Raw genomic sequence first — 10,502 nt, forward strand, 5'->3', positions numbered from 1 at the left:
AAAGACACGACAAAAGTTCAAGGGTTCAAGGGAGGCAGCTCCGTGCCCGAGAATGCATGCCGAGATGGGCATTGCATTGGCCAATCGCTCCACCCCGTGGGGAAACGCCGAAGCTCCCACACCCCATCGCTGCCCGCCCCGGAATTTGTCACAGTAGCTGCACGTGCTTGGTCAACTCTTGAGTATACTCGTGGTCGTTGAGGCTCGAGACAGCGACACTACTAGAGCACTTTCATTCGACATGGCGACCACCTCAAGCGAAACGACCACGGATGTGGTCATTATTGGTGCTGGAATTTCTGGCATGACCTTGGCCATTGACATGATGCGACTTGGGAATGGCGATAACTTTGTTATTATCGAGAAAGGTCGTCGCGTTGGAGGTACTTGGAGCGACAACGAATATCCAGGATGCTGTTGCGATGTATGGTCGCACCTTTATTCTCTCTCCTTCTCGCCAAATCCCGACTGGACGCGAGAATACCCTACACAACCAGAAATCCATCGGTATCTGACAGGTGTTGCACACAAATATGATCTCGAACGTCACATCCGTTTCAACACCGAGGTGAAGGGGTGCAAGTTCGATCCCGTCACCGGCATCTGGACGACGACTGTGCGACGGGGAGACGACGGCGGCGAAGCGACACTTCACTCGCGGTTCGTCGTCTCTGCCATGGGCCAGCTCAACAATCCGCAGTACCCTAAAATCACAGGCATGGACGATTTTGCCGGACGTATCATGCACTCCGCTCGATGGGACAAATCTTTCGATTTGCGTGGCAAAAAAGTCGCAGTGATAGGTAACGGTAAGCACTCCCCTAATCGTTGATACGTCCAACAGATGCAGAATTCTGATCAAAGGTTCAGGTGCAACTGCCATTCAGATCGTGCCTGAGCTTGCAAAAATTGCCGAATCAGTCGTAGTCTTTCAGCGGTCGCCGAACTGGATCACGCCTCGTTACGACTCAACGATTCCGGCCTGGCGTCAGTTCATGTATCGTTATCTGCCATATGCGCGTCGTCACTATCGTTCAAGTCTGATGGACATCCGTGAGGACTACTGGAATGTTTTAGTTGATACAGATGGTGAAGCACATCAGGGATTGAAGGCAATGGCCACAGAGCTGCTTTCCACGCAGCTTCCGGGGGAAAATCGCGCAGAACTGCGCCAGGTGCTTACTCCCAACTACCCGCCTGGTTGCAAGCGAATCCTCATTAGCGACGACTACTATCCGGCTCTTGGTAAACCTCATGTCACACTCGAAACTGCTCCGATCCTAGAAATCACAGAAGAGGCTGTCCGCGTATCGTCAGGTTGGGACTCGAGAAAAGGACAGCACCAGCCGCAAGATCATGTTGTCGATGCCATCATATGCGCGACTGGTTTCCAAGCTAAACAGTTCCTTTCACCGTTACACATCGAAGTCGCTGGTCAAGAAACTCTTGAGCAAAAGTGGAGCGGTGGAGCTTATGCGTACAAGGGAATGACTGTCCCCGATTTGCCAAATTTTGCCATCATGTATGGACCAAACACAAATTTGGTATGTATCTCACTCGGCCTGGAATTGTCGAGTTCAGCACTGACGCTAGATCACTCAGGGACACAACAGCATTATACTGATGATCGAGGCCCAGTCAGCCTACATCAATCGTCTCATAGAGGCTGTTCGCACGAATGCGAAGGACAGTAGTCGAGGATATCTACGCATCTCTCCTCGTGAGTCCGCGACCAAGAACTGGAACAACAAGGTACAAGCCTCACTCAGCAAAAGTACATTGGCCAGCGACCAATGCAGTTCGTGGTACAAGTCTGACACGGGATTAATTACTACGAATTGGTCGGAGAACGCCATCGAGTATCAACGCGACGTCAGCTCCATTGACTGGGAGGACTATCAGCTACAAGGACCCGGCGCCGCGGAGCTTCGTAGTAAAGGTCGCATCAGCTGGACAAGGGTCGTGGAAGAAAGCCAGCCTTGGGTTACGAGCTGGAGCAAGGCTGCGGCTGTGAGCGTCGGTTTGGGCATACTCGCGGTTGCGGTCTCGCCTCTTCGCAAGAGCATTGTTCGTTGATGCGAAGCGTAGCTCTCGAGGGCTTGGGCAGTGTCATAGTAAACAGAGTGATGCATGGGATTGGTTGCAAGGAGCACATGGTCTTCAAGCGGCTGCAGCCACTCCAGTAGCTTTGTAAAGAGTAGCAATGAATAGAAACGATGTCACCAATAGACGTAGAGCGCTCCAGCTGTCGCCCGAATAAATCATGAGCGTCGATGCATAGCTACAGTCTCGTAAGTGGTTGCAAAATAGTCCTTAGCTGAGTTCAATTGCTCAAGAGGCAGTGTTCGAGTAAACATCGCAGACGCAGTCTCATATGAGAGTCTTCGAAAACTTCTGTCTCATAAATTGTTCTACCTTAACAGACGCGAGCGTCCTACTTCCAGACAGCGCTTATAAATTCTTCAATGTCTTGTAACAAGACTTGTGGCCCTTCCATAGCCGCAAAATGCCCTCCTTTCGTGTGCTGCTTGTGCCAAACCAGATTGCCCGTAGTGGCCACCCATGCTTTTGGAATGGGCGCAATCTCTTTCGGAAACCACGAATAGCCTAGAGGCTTAGAGACATGGTGTTTGAGAGGAATGGCTTCGGGAGTCGGGCCAAAGAATTGGCGGTAGGGATAGATGGCTCGAGGAAATGTTTCCGTGAACCAGTATAGAGAGACGCTGTCCAGAATGTCGTTCAAGCTGAGAGGCTCATCTACCCATTCTAAGAACTTTTCTCCGATCCTATAGGTGACGAGGTCAGTCTCTATCGTAGCGTGATAGTGTCATTAGAGTTTATTACCAGATGAGCAACGCCAGTGGCGATGTCGAAAGAAGTAGACCTATTGTCGCAGGTCGCTGTCCGTGCTCTCGAGCGTAAGCATCGCCTTGCGCCCCAAATCCACCTGCGCGCTCCAGGCCTTGCAGCTCAAGCGGATGGATCTTATCGGGGGAAACACCTTCAGGAGGGGGCATCAATGCAAAATTGACTGCGAAATCCGCCAGTGTTAGTGAATGAGCATGAAAAATAAGGGAATTTTGCTTTCTTACTGTGCACCGCTTTGCACCCCTCATATGTAGCACCCAGAATCCGGGCAACAAAACTTCCAATGTCTCCGCCTTGGGCTACGTAGCCGCCACCGAACCCAAGCCCAACCATGAGAGCGTTGACTAATTCAGCCATGGATTCGCAGTTTGATTCCTTCTGCAGCGATGGTCCAGTAGTGAAGCCATAGCCCGGCAGCGAGGGGACCAAGAACGTATAAGGGAAATCGCTTGCATCGTACTTGGCACGAGCGGCCTCGAGCACACCCAGGAACTCCAGTGGACTTCCCGGCCATCCATGGAGCAACACCACGGGGATCGCATTCGCCTTCGTGGAACGCAGTGCGATGAAATGCATATCAACTTCGTCCCCATCTGCGCCGGCGACCGTGGCCTTGAAGTTCTCAAACGAGTTGATCCGGGCTTCAGTCTTGCGCCTACTATGTTGTGAGTCGAACGAGTTGTACAGATCACCTGCTATCTAGCGCCGATGATGATGCATACCAATCGTATTTGGACAGCCATGTCTCTCGCGCGTTCTCTACCCAGGCTCGTGAGAGCCCATACGTCTGGCTCGGTTTTGTAGCATTCTCAAATGTGGCAGGGCCGATTTTGGATAAGCTTAACAACTGCTTGAAATCGGAAATTGCTTCGTCTGAGACGGAGACCTGGAACGGTCGGACGTCGAGGCTGCCGGAAAAGGTCGCCATGATGTTGCGGAGTAGTTGCGGTCCAAGATTTCTCTTGGTTCAATGATATGAAGGCAGCAGGATGTAAACACTGCCCCGCAATTTCTCGCCGAAGAAGCTCTAGATTGGAATTTTGGTACTGAAAAGCTTCGGTTGGTGGGGAGTGGTGGGGATTCTCCATCGCACATGCCGGAACAGCTAGACCACGTGTTGGAAGGCTCTCGAGGCATGATGACAATCCGCTAGTCTTGGTATTTTCGATGCTATATGCGGTCGTGATCCTGAGCACTCAAATGCAGTAAAAACAATTCGAAACAGTAAATCCTAAGGCGAAAACATGGCCGCCAGCACTCTGAACGGCACAGCGCGCAGCCTCGGTCGTCTTCGCGACAAGATTGCAATCGTTACAGGGGGTTCCAGTGGCATCGGTCGCGCAATAGCTCTAGCCTATGCTGCGGAAGGAGCTCGCATCGTTGTAGCTGACCGCGATGTCCAATCCAAAGCCATATCCGAAATCGAAGTGTCGACTGCAGACATCGTACGTAGGGAGCATGGGCAGGAAGTGCTATTCCACCAGACTGATGTCAGTTCTTCGCAAAGCGTCGACGGCTTGATGTCACGCACGGTAGAGAAGTACGGTCGTTTGGACATGTACGGTTCTCTCCGCCGCATAAAAATGAGGTCGACTTCAATGTGCTGACTGAGATTGCAGACTTGTAAATGCGGCAGGAGTCGCGCCTGAGATTCACAACCCACAGCCCATCTGGAGCTTACCAGAAGCTACATGGAACATGACAATGGGAGTCAACGCGACAGGCATCCTCAACACATGCCGCGCTGCGACTGCTCAGATGATGTCCCAGCCAGCTCGAGCTGATGGTGATCGAGGCTGGATCGTCAACATCTCAAGCATTTACGGACAAACAGCAGTCCCAGGCAACGGTGAGGATTGATCGTACCACCATGCAGGATACTCATATCTGACCAACATGTGTCATCATCAGTCGCCTATTGTTCATCCAAGCATGCTGTGCTCGGCTTAACGAAAGCCGCTGCTCTAGACTGCGCCCCTCACAACATTCGAATCAACGCCATCTGTCCTGGATGTGGGTCTTCACTCTTCTTTCCTTCTCTCGCACGCGTCACAGATGTATAGCTAATATTGTTGAAAAGTTACATCGACCGCCCTGACCACGTCGTTGGCAGCAGACCCAACGTATCTGCAGCAGATCAAGTCTACACAGCCTCTCAAAGGTGTAGGCTCTGCCCAAGACGTTGCGAGAATCGCGGTCGTGCTCGCGAGTGAGGATGCTGGTTGGATGACAGGTACTGCTGTAGCGGTTGATGGTGGCTTCCTTTGCCAATGATGATACTGTACAACCGAGCGAAGCTTTGCTACCTTAAAATCGTATGGCGATACCAGGAAGTGGCTTACGATAGAAAGGTCATTGAACCTACTGCCTTTGTCGGAACAGACCAAAATCTCAAAAGCGTAGAATGAGAACAAGACGCGAAATTTGCTGGTAGATCAATCAACTCAAATCCTTGCTGGCGCCTAGGGCTAGGCTAGGAGTTGACATCTTCTCTGCAAACAACCGTTGCAACACGGATGTACTACCAGATACTCCCTATCGACGGACTGTTTCGGTACGAAACGTCCCTGTAGATACGCTGCTACATTGCTACAGCTCTAGCATTTATTCTGTCTACATTGTCTGGAGTATTGGTGGCGCATTACATCTAAAGTTCACTTCTTAGCGATTCCGCTATGCTTTGAGAAAAGCAGTACTTTCTGTGGGGTGGTGATTCTAGGCGCTTCGATACTCCCTACACGACTTACCCTCACGTTCAATGCAGTTTGTAGTCTCACAGACTGCCGCTCATGGATGACTTGCAGTCCTGATCGGCATATAGACCAGGCAGAAGAATCTTGTGATGGTCCGGGCAACCACCACCTCCGCAAAACGCCTCGCAATCCGCCACTTGGAGTCCCGGCAACACCCCACAACCCGGCATATAGTGCTTCAGGGACCATGCGAGATCAGGACAACTAACGCAGATCTTGCTTTGCATCTGCGTTGATCACGCGTCCAATCTGCACGCCATGGAGAACTTGTCCCATGCAGAGGGCGAGAGGGCACGCCAGGCTGCGCAAGCGGCTACTGGGGTCGAATTCTATCCAGGCACGGAATTGATGACTGATGGTAAGCAGACGACTTCCATTCAATGCTTGGGTAGCTGGCTAATCAAGTCGATACAGCGGGCAGTATTCACCTCGAACATACCAACAAGCAGCAAGCCCTGGTGCCCCAACCAAGCAATGATCCGTCGGATCCGGTCAACTGGAGTCGCACGTGGAAATGGCTTACCATGAGCTCCATGGCGCTTTCGACATTCAACTGGGTCTTCAGTCCGCTATCACTCGCTCCTCAGGTTCCATACTATATAGAAGCGTTTGACACGACCTTGCCCGCGGTCATCAACTTTATCGGTGTCTCAATCCTCGTTCTTGGCTTTACCAACTTCATATGGATCCCAATTGCTCGAGGCTTGGGACGACGACCTATGGCACTAGTAACGACTCTGATCACCACGGTCTCATGCATTTGGCGTGCCAAAGCTACCACCTACAATTCTTTTCTCGGGGCTGCAATCCTCTGTGGCATTGGCGCCTCGCCCGGTGAAACGCTGGGGCCCGTCATTATTACCGATGTCATGTTTCTTCACGAGCGGGGCTTCTGGATGGGACTTTACCAATGGGCCTTCTGGAGTGGTCTGATGGTGAGCTTGATGCCTCGTACCCAACGCGGATGATGCTGATACTCGTAGATCGGACCCATCATCGCTGGAGTTTCTGCCGACAGACACGGCTGGCGAAGCTTCTGGTGGATCTCGACGGCCATTTCAGTCTTCACGCAGGTCTGGATCTTGTTTTTCTTGCCCGAAACCAAACGTGACCGACGCCCGCTCGCCGTCAACGACACAATCGCCCAAGTCGATACAAACAGCATCCGGGCAAAAACCGACTCCACGATCGACGCAAAGGCTGATCACATTAGTGTTGTGAAAGAAGAACGATCAGAAGACACATCCGGCCCAAGAGTTCAACCTGTCGGAAAACCTAACAAACGACAGTTTCTGCCCATTGCAGGATGGAGCGTGCACGAGCCTATCATCGGAGCAATCATACTGCCACTCAAATTGGCACGCTTCCCGATCGTCCTCTGGGGATCGCTGCAGTTCACCTTCTCAGCATCCTGCTTCTTGATGATCAACATCACTCAGTCTCAAGCGCTTGGATCACCGCCATACAACTTTAGTCCGACCGCGGTCGGTTACACGAATTTGGCACTGTTCGTTGGCACGTCGATTTCACTGCTCACCGCCGGGCCTTTGAGTGATGTCGTATCTCGTCGCGCCACGATTAAGAACAATGGCGTCCGCGAGCCAGAGATGCGTCTGTTAACGCTTATTCCTTTCGTGGTATGCTTCCTCGTGGGCTGCATAATTCTCAGCGTTGGTTGGGAATATGGCTGGCCTTGGGAAGTTGTAGTTATCGTCGGATTCACGCTCGTGGGCGTCCAGGTCGCAGCCATCTCGGGCATTGCAGTCAATTATGTGGTATGTGTGCACTTTGCTTCGTCTCTTTGCGCTCTAGCTGACGTGTTCTGTGACAGGTTGATTGCTACAAGCCTGCTGCTGGCGAGTTCCTCGTTAGTGCGACTGTGTTCAAGAATGTCTGGGGCTATGGTATGACCAAGTTCATGAATGATTGGGTTGTACAAATTGGGTACCTTGGGCCACTCTTGACTATCACCGCCTTGAACTTTGCTCTGCTACTCTTTGGCGCAGTGCCACTCTATTTCTTTGGCAAGAAGTTGCGAAAGATGTCCAGCAAGAGTTCTGTACATGACGTTGCTTGATGCATAGAGAAAACCGTGGTCAGCCTCGAATATAGTCCCTTCTTCATTCTCGCTCTTCTCATCTATGGACGAAATTCACGATCCGATCAAACACTGCATCTCGCCATGACTTCGTGCTTGAGGCAGTTGGAAGCCATGCAGTAAATACTGAGCATAACGCGGCGAACAAGTAGCCGTGGCCACCTCTGAACATAACTACCTCTGAGCGCAAGCGCCTCACCAGATTGGCTCTCGATACATGAAAAGCTTTGTTGACTTACTTAGCGACTTGCGGTTGCACTCAGAGACATTTGCATTCAGAAATAGCCACGGTCACCCACCGTTTCCTGACGCAGCTTGCATTGGAAAATCTCCGTCTCCGATTAGATGCGAGATCGATCTGTCGATGGGGAGCGAACGACATTGGAGGACTAAGCTCCATAGACTTTAACGCGGGTAGACGTAGAGTGTTCAACGAGTGGCGACATTGGCCGACGTGCTTCAACTCAAGACACAAGTTGCAATTTTCTTTGTTCGTGCTGCCATCGCGAGACGGTAATGGTCAGTTGTCAGCAATTCCAATCACAGAGAAGAACCGGTTGATTCGATTATAGCAAGAAGTTAAATTCCCCGACAGCGCAACACAAATACAGTGACAGTGTGATTGGATGGTTCATCAGAGGGGTCGCAGCCGTCAGAAAATTCTTATGTGCGCTGTTGCGCTGTTCATTCCATGTCAAATATGTACAAGCTGACAGATCGCGAGGACTGCTCGACAATCTCCCATTTCATTTCAACTTCTCAAGAGTGACCTTTTTAATAAGTTCCCTTCGCCGACAGACGAGCAGCACCTGGGAATTGGTTGAACTGATCATCTTCGATCTGCTGCAACTGTGGGCATCCACCAATCGCAGCGATGGCATTATTGGTTGCGCCGCGGATAAGTGCCAATGGTCGACCGAGAGTGCTGAACAGTGGCTTCAAAGTGTCTGGCGCAGCCTGAGCAGCGAACTGCATGGCGAAGCACCACAGGTTGTTTCCCTCACGCAGGTTTTGAGCGTTGAAAATGCCACCTGAAAGATCTCCGACGTCAACGCCAGTGAAGCTATTCACCTTGCCAGTGTTGCCACCAACGGACAAAAAGCTTGGGTTGAATTGATCGAAGTAAAGTCCATCGGCTACTGCAGCGGCTACACCGTAGTCATTGGCTGGTCGGCGATACCCTGGGATAACATATTAGGTCTCTGTGTGTAAGGCGTAGCTCGTTAGGACTTACAGTTCTCAGGGATGCGCTCGGTGCCTGGGTTGAACACCAAAGCATCATCGGGCCCAGTGTATCCGAAGAAGGTCTTCAAGGTCTCCTTGTCCAAAACACCCTCCTGTGGATTGGCACCAGTGTGGTTGGCCATGAGACGATAGATGAAGGAGTAAGCTGCTGGGAGCACAGCAAGACCACTGAAAGGCTAGGATGATAGTCAGTCATGATCGTTGCTGCCGGTCAATGGTAGGATAAACTTACTCCATTGAAGAAATATGGGTTGGTAGCGATCGAATTCTCGAAGCGGTTGTTACGATGTTGACCAAGTACATCCAAGTTGTAGTTAGGATTTGCAGCATTCTTTTGTATGTCGTACAGCGCCTGGAAGTTTTCGGGCTGAGATACGAAGTTGTTGCCCCTGTATTGGTCAGTAACCGCTCATGTTGCACTAGGTCAGGTACGACGACTCACTCAACATAAAGATCCCCTCGAGTCGGTGAGGCGTCGCCCTCATATCTAATCAAAACAAGTTAGCCATGTTACCTTGTCTCAATGGTATCCGTGTCGGCGAGTTTTGAACTCACTTATTGTGCGAGCCCGACAAGCCCTGGGGCGCGCCGATGAGACCAGTGCCACCGAGAAGACCACCGATAAGCCCTGCTGGTGGCGGACCACCGATCGACCAGGACAGAAGATCTCCATCAAAAACTGCACCGTACACCGCCAAGAATTGGTTGAGGGTCGGTGCAACGCCCTGCAGATGCCTTGTTAGCAGGGCCCGCCAGGATCGGCTGATATCACTTACGAAAACGTCCGTCACTGCTTGGAAGTCTGCAATCGAGCCTACACCAGATCGTGGGAGGTAGCCGTGGTTGGCCTAAATCACGTTAGGGCGCGGACGTTGGTGAATTGGGAAGCATGTACATACCAAAGCATTCAACCCGGGGCATGGACCACGGATTTCACCAGCCGCGAAGTTCGCACGTCGATACGCATGCTCACCATCGACAGGAATCGGCTTCGATGGATCGATGGCCCGTTTTGACAGTGTCATGCTATCTAGCATAGCACTTGCTTCAGCATCGGACATAGCAGGAAATGCATGGGCGGCGCCAGCACCCAGTAGGGTCAGAGCCAGAGACGATTTCATCGTGGCAAGGGTCGAGGTCGTCGATGTACAATACGATTGAATCAATACACAGTGCTGAGTTCGACAGACACCCCAGTGCCACGATTGCTGTTATATATCTAACCTTGCTCTGCTCTCAAGCCACCGATTCAGTGGGGCAGCGCCGCTGGGATGGACACGATCAGCAATTAGTCCCTAGTAGCCTGCGTTGTTTGTATTCGCCACATAATCAGTAGCTACATGATTGGAAGAAAGTCGTGCATTACCAATAGCGACATTGTTAGTGGCAAACAGGGCTCATCACACATGTGGCCGCGAGTTCCTTCCCCGCAGTGGCTGCAAACCTTGAAAGTGCTCTGTCAACAGGGCCGAGAATATATATAGACGATCGCCGCAGAAAAAGCTGTAATGAGAGCATGCGCCGGGGAATCCCCACTG

General features: G+C 51.5%; 5 protein-coding genes across 5 annotated transcripts; 3 read left to right on the plus strand and 2 right to left on the minus strand.

Annotated features, from left to right (window-relative positions):
• Positions 1 to 241: 241 nt before the first annotated feature.
• On the plus strand, positions 242 to 2,076 carry RHO25_013153 (uncharacterized protein; the record flags this gene model as incomplete). Its single annotated transcript, XM_023605024.1, has 3 exons — positions 242 to 809; positions 871 to 1,544; positions 1,603 to 2,076. 3 exons carry the CDS (start codon positions 242 to 244, stop codon positions 2,074 to 2,076), a joined length of 1,716 nt encoding a protein of 571 aa, XP_023448460.1.
• A 358-nt stretch (positions 2,077 to 2,434) lies between these two features.
• On the minus strand, positions 2,435 to 3,796 carry RHO25_013154 (uncharacterized protein; the record flags this gene model as incomplete). The annotated part of the gene is made up of 4 exons (XM_023605023.1): positions 2,435 to 2,786; positions 2,845 to 3,031; positions 3,093 to 3,523; positions 3,591 to 3,796. 4 exons carry the CDS (start codon positions 3,794 to 3,796, stop codon positions 2,435 to 2,437), a joined length of 1,176 nt encoding a protein of 391 aa, XP_023448461.1.
• A 316-nt stretch (positions 3,797 to 4,112) lies between these two features.
• RHO25_013155 (uncharacterized protein) lies at positions 4,113 to 4,728 on the plus strand (the record flags this gene model as incomplete). The annotated part of the gene is made up of 2 exons (XM_065603660.1): positions 4,113 to 4,426; positions 4,488 to 4,728. The coding sequence occupies 2 exons, from the start codon at positions 4,113 to 4,115 to the stop codon at positions 4,726 to 4,728; spliced, it is 555 nt and encodes a 184-aa protein (XP_065459732.1).
• Positions 4,729 to 5,879: 1,151 nt separating this feature from the next.
• Positions 5,880 to 7,698, plus strand: RHO25_013156 (uncharacterized protein; the record flags this gene model as incomplete). Its single annotated transcript, XM_023605022.1, has 4 exons — positions 5,880 to 5,979; positions 6,036 to 6,556; positions 6,605 to 7,396; positions 7,453 to 7,698. 4 exons carry the CDS (start codon positions 5,880 to 5,882, stop codon positions 7,696 to 7,698), a joined length of 1,659 nt encoding a protein of 552 aa, XP_023448462.1.
• Positions 7,699 to 8,493: 795 nt separating this feature from the next.
• Positions 8,494 to 10,085, minus strand: RHO25_013157 (uncharacterized protein; the record flags this gene model as incomplete). The annotated part of the gene is made up of 7 exons (XM_023605021.1): positions 8,494 to 8,900; positions 8,954 to 9,140; positions 9,197 to 9,353; positions 9,407 to 9,451; positions 9,520 to 9,689; positions 9,741 to 9,812; positions 9,864 to 10,085. The coding sequence occupies 7 exons, from the start codon at positions 10,083 to 10,085 to the stop codon at positions 8,494 to 8,496; spliced, it is 1,260 nt and encodes a 419-aa protein (XP_023448463.1).
• Positions 10,086 to 10,502: the final 417 nt, after the last annotated feature.

Source organism: Cercospora beticola, chromosome 10 (assembly GCF_033473495.1).
Source record: "Cercospora beticola chromosome 10, complete sequence".
In the NCBI taxonomy this organism is placed as follows: domain Eukaryota; kingdom Fungi; phylum Ascomycota; class Dothideomycetes; order Mycosphaerellales; family Mycosphaerellaceae; genus Cercospora; species Cercospora beticola.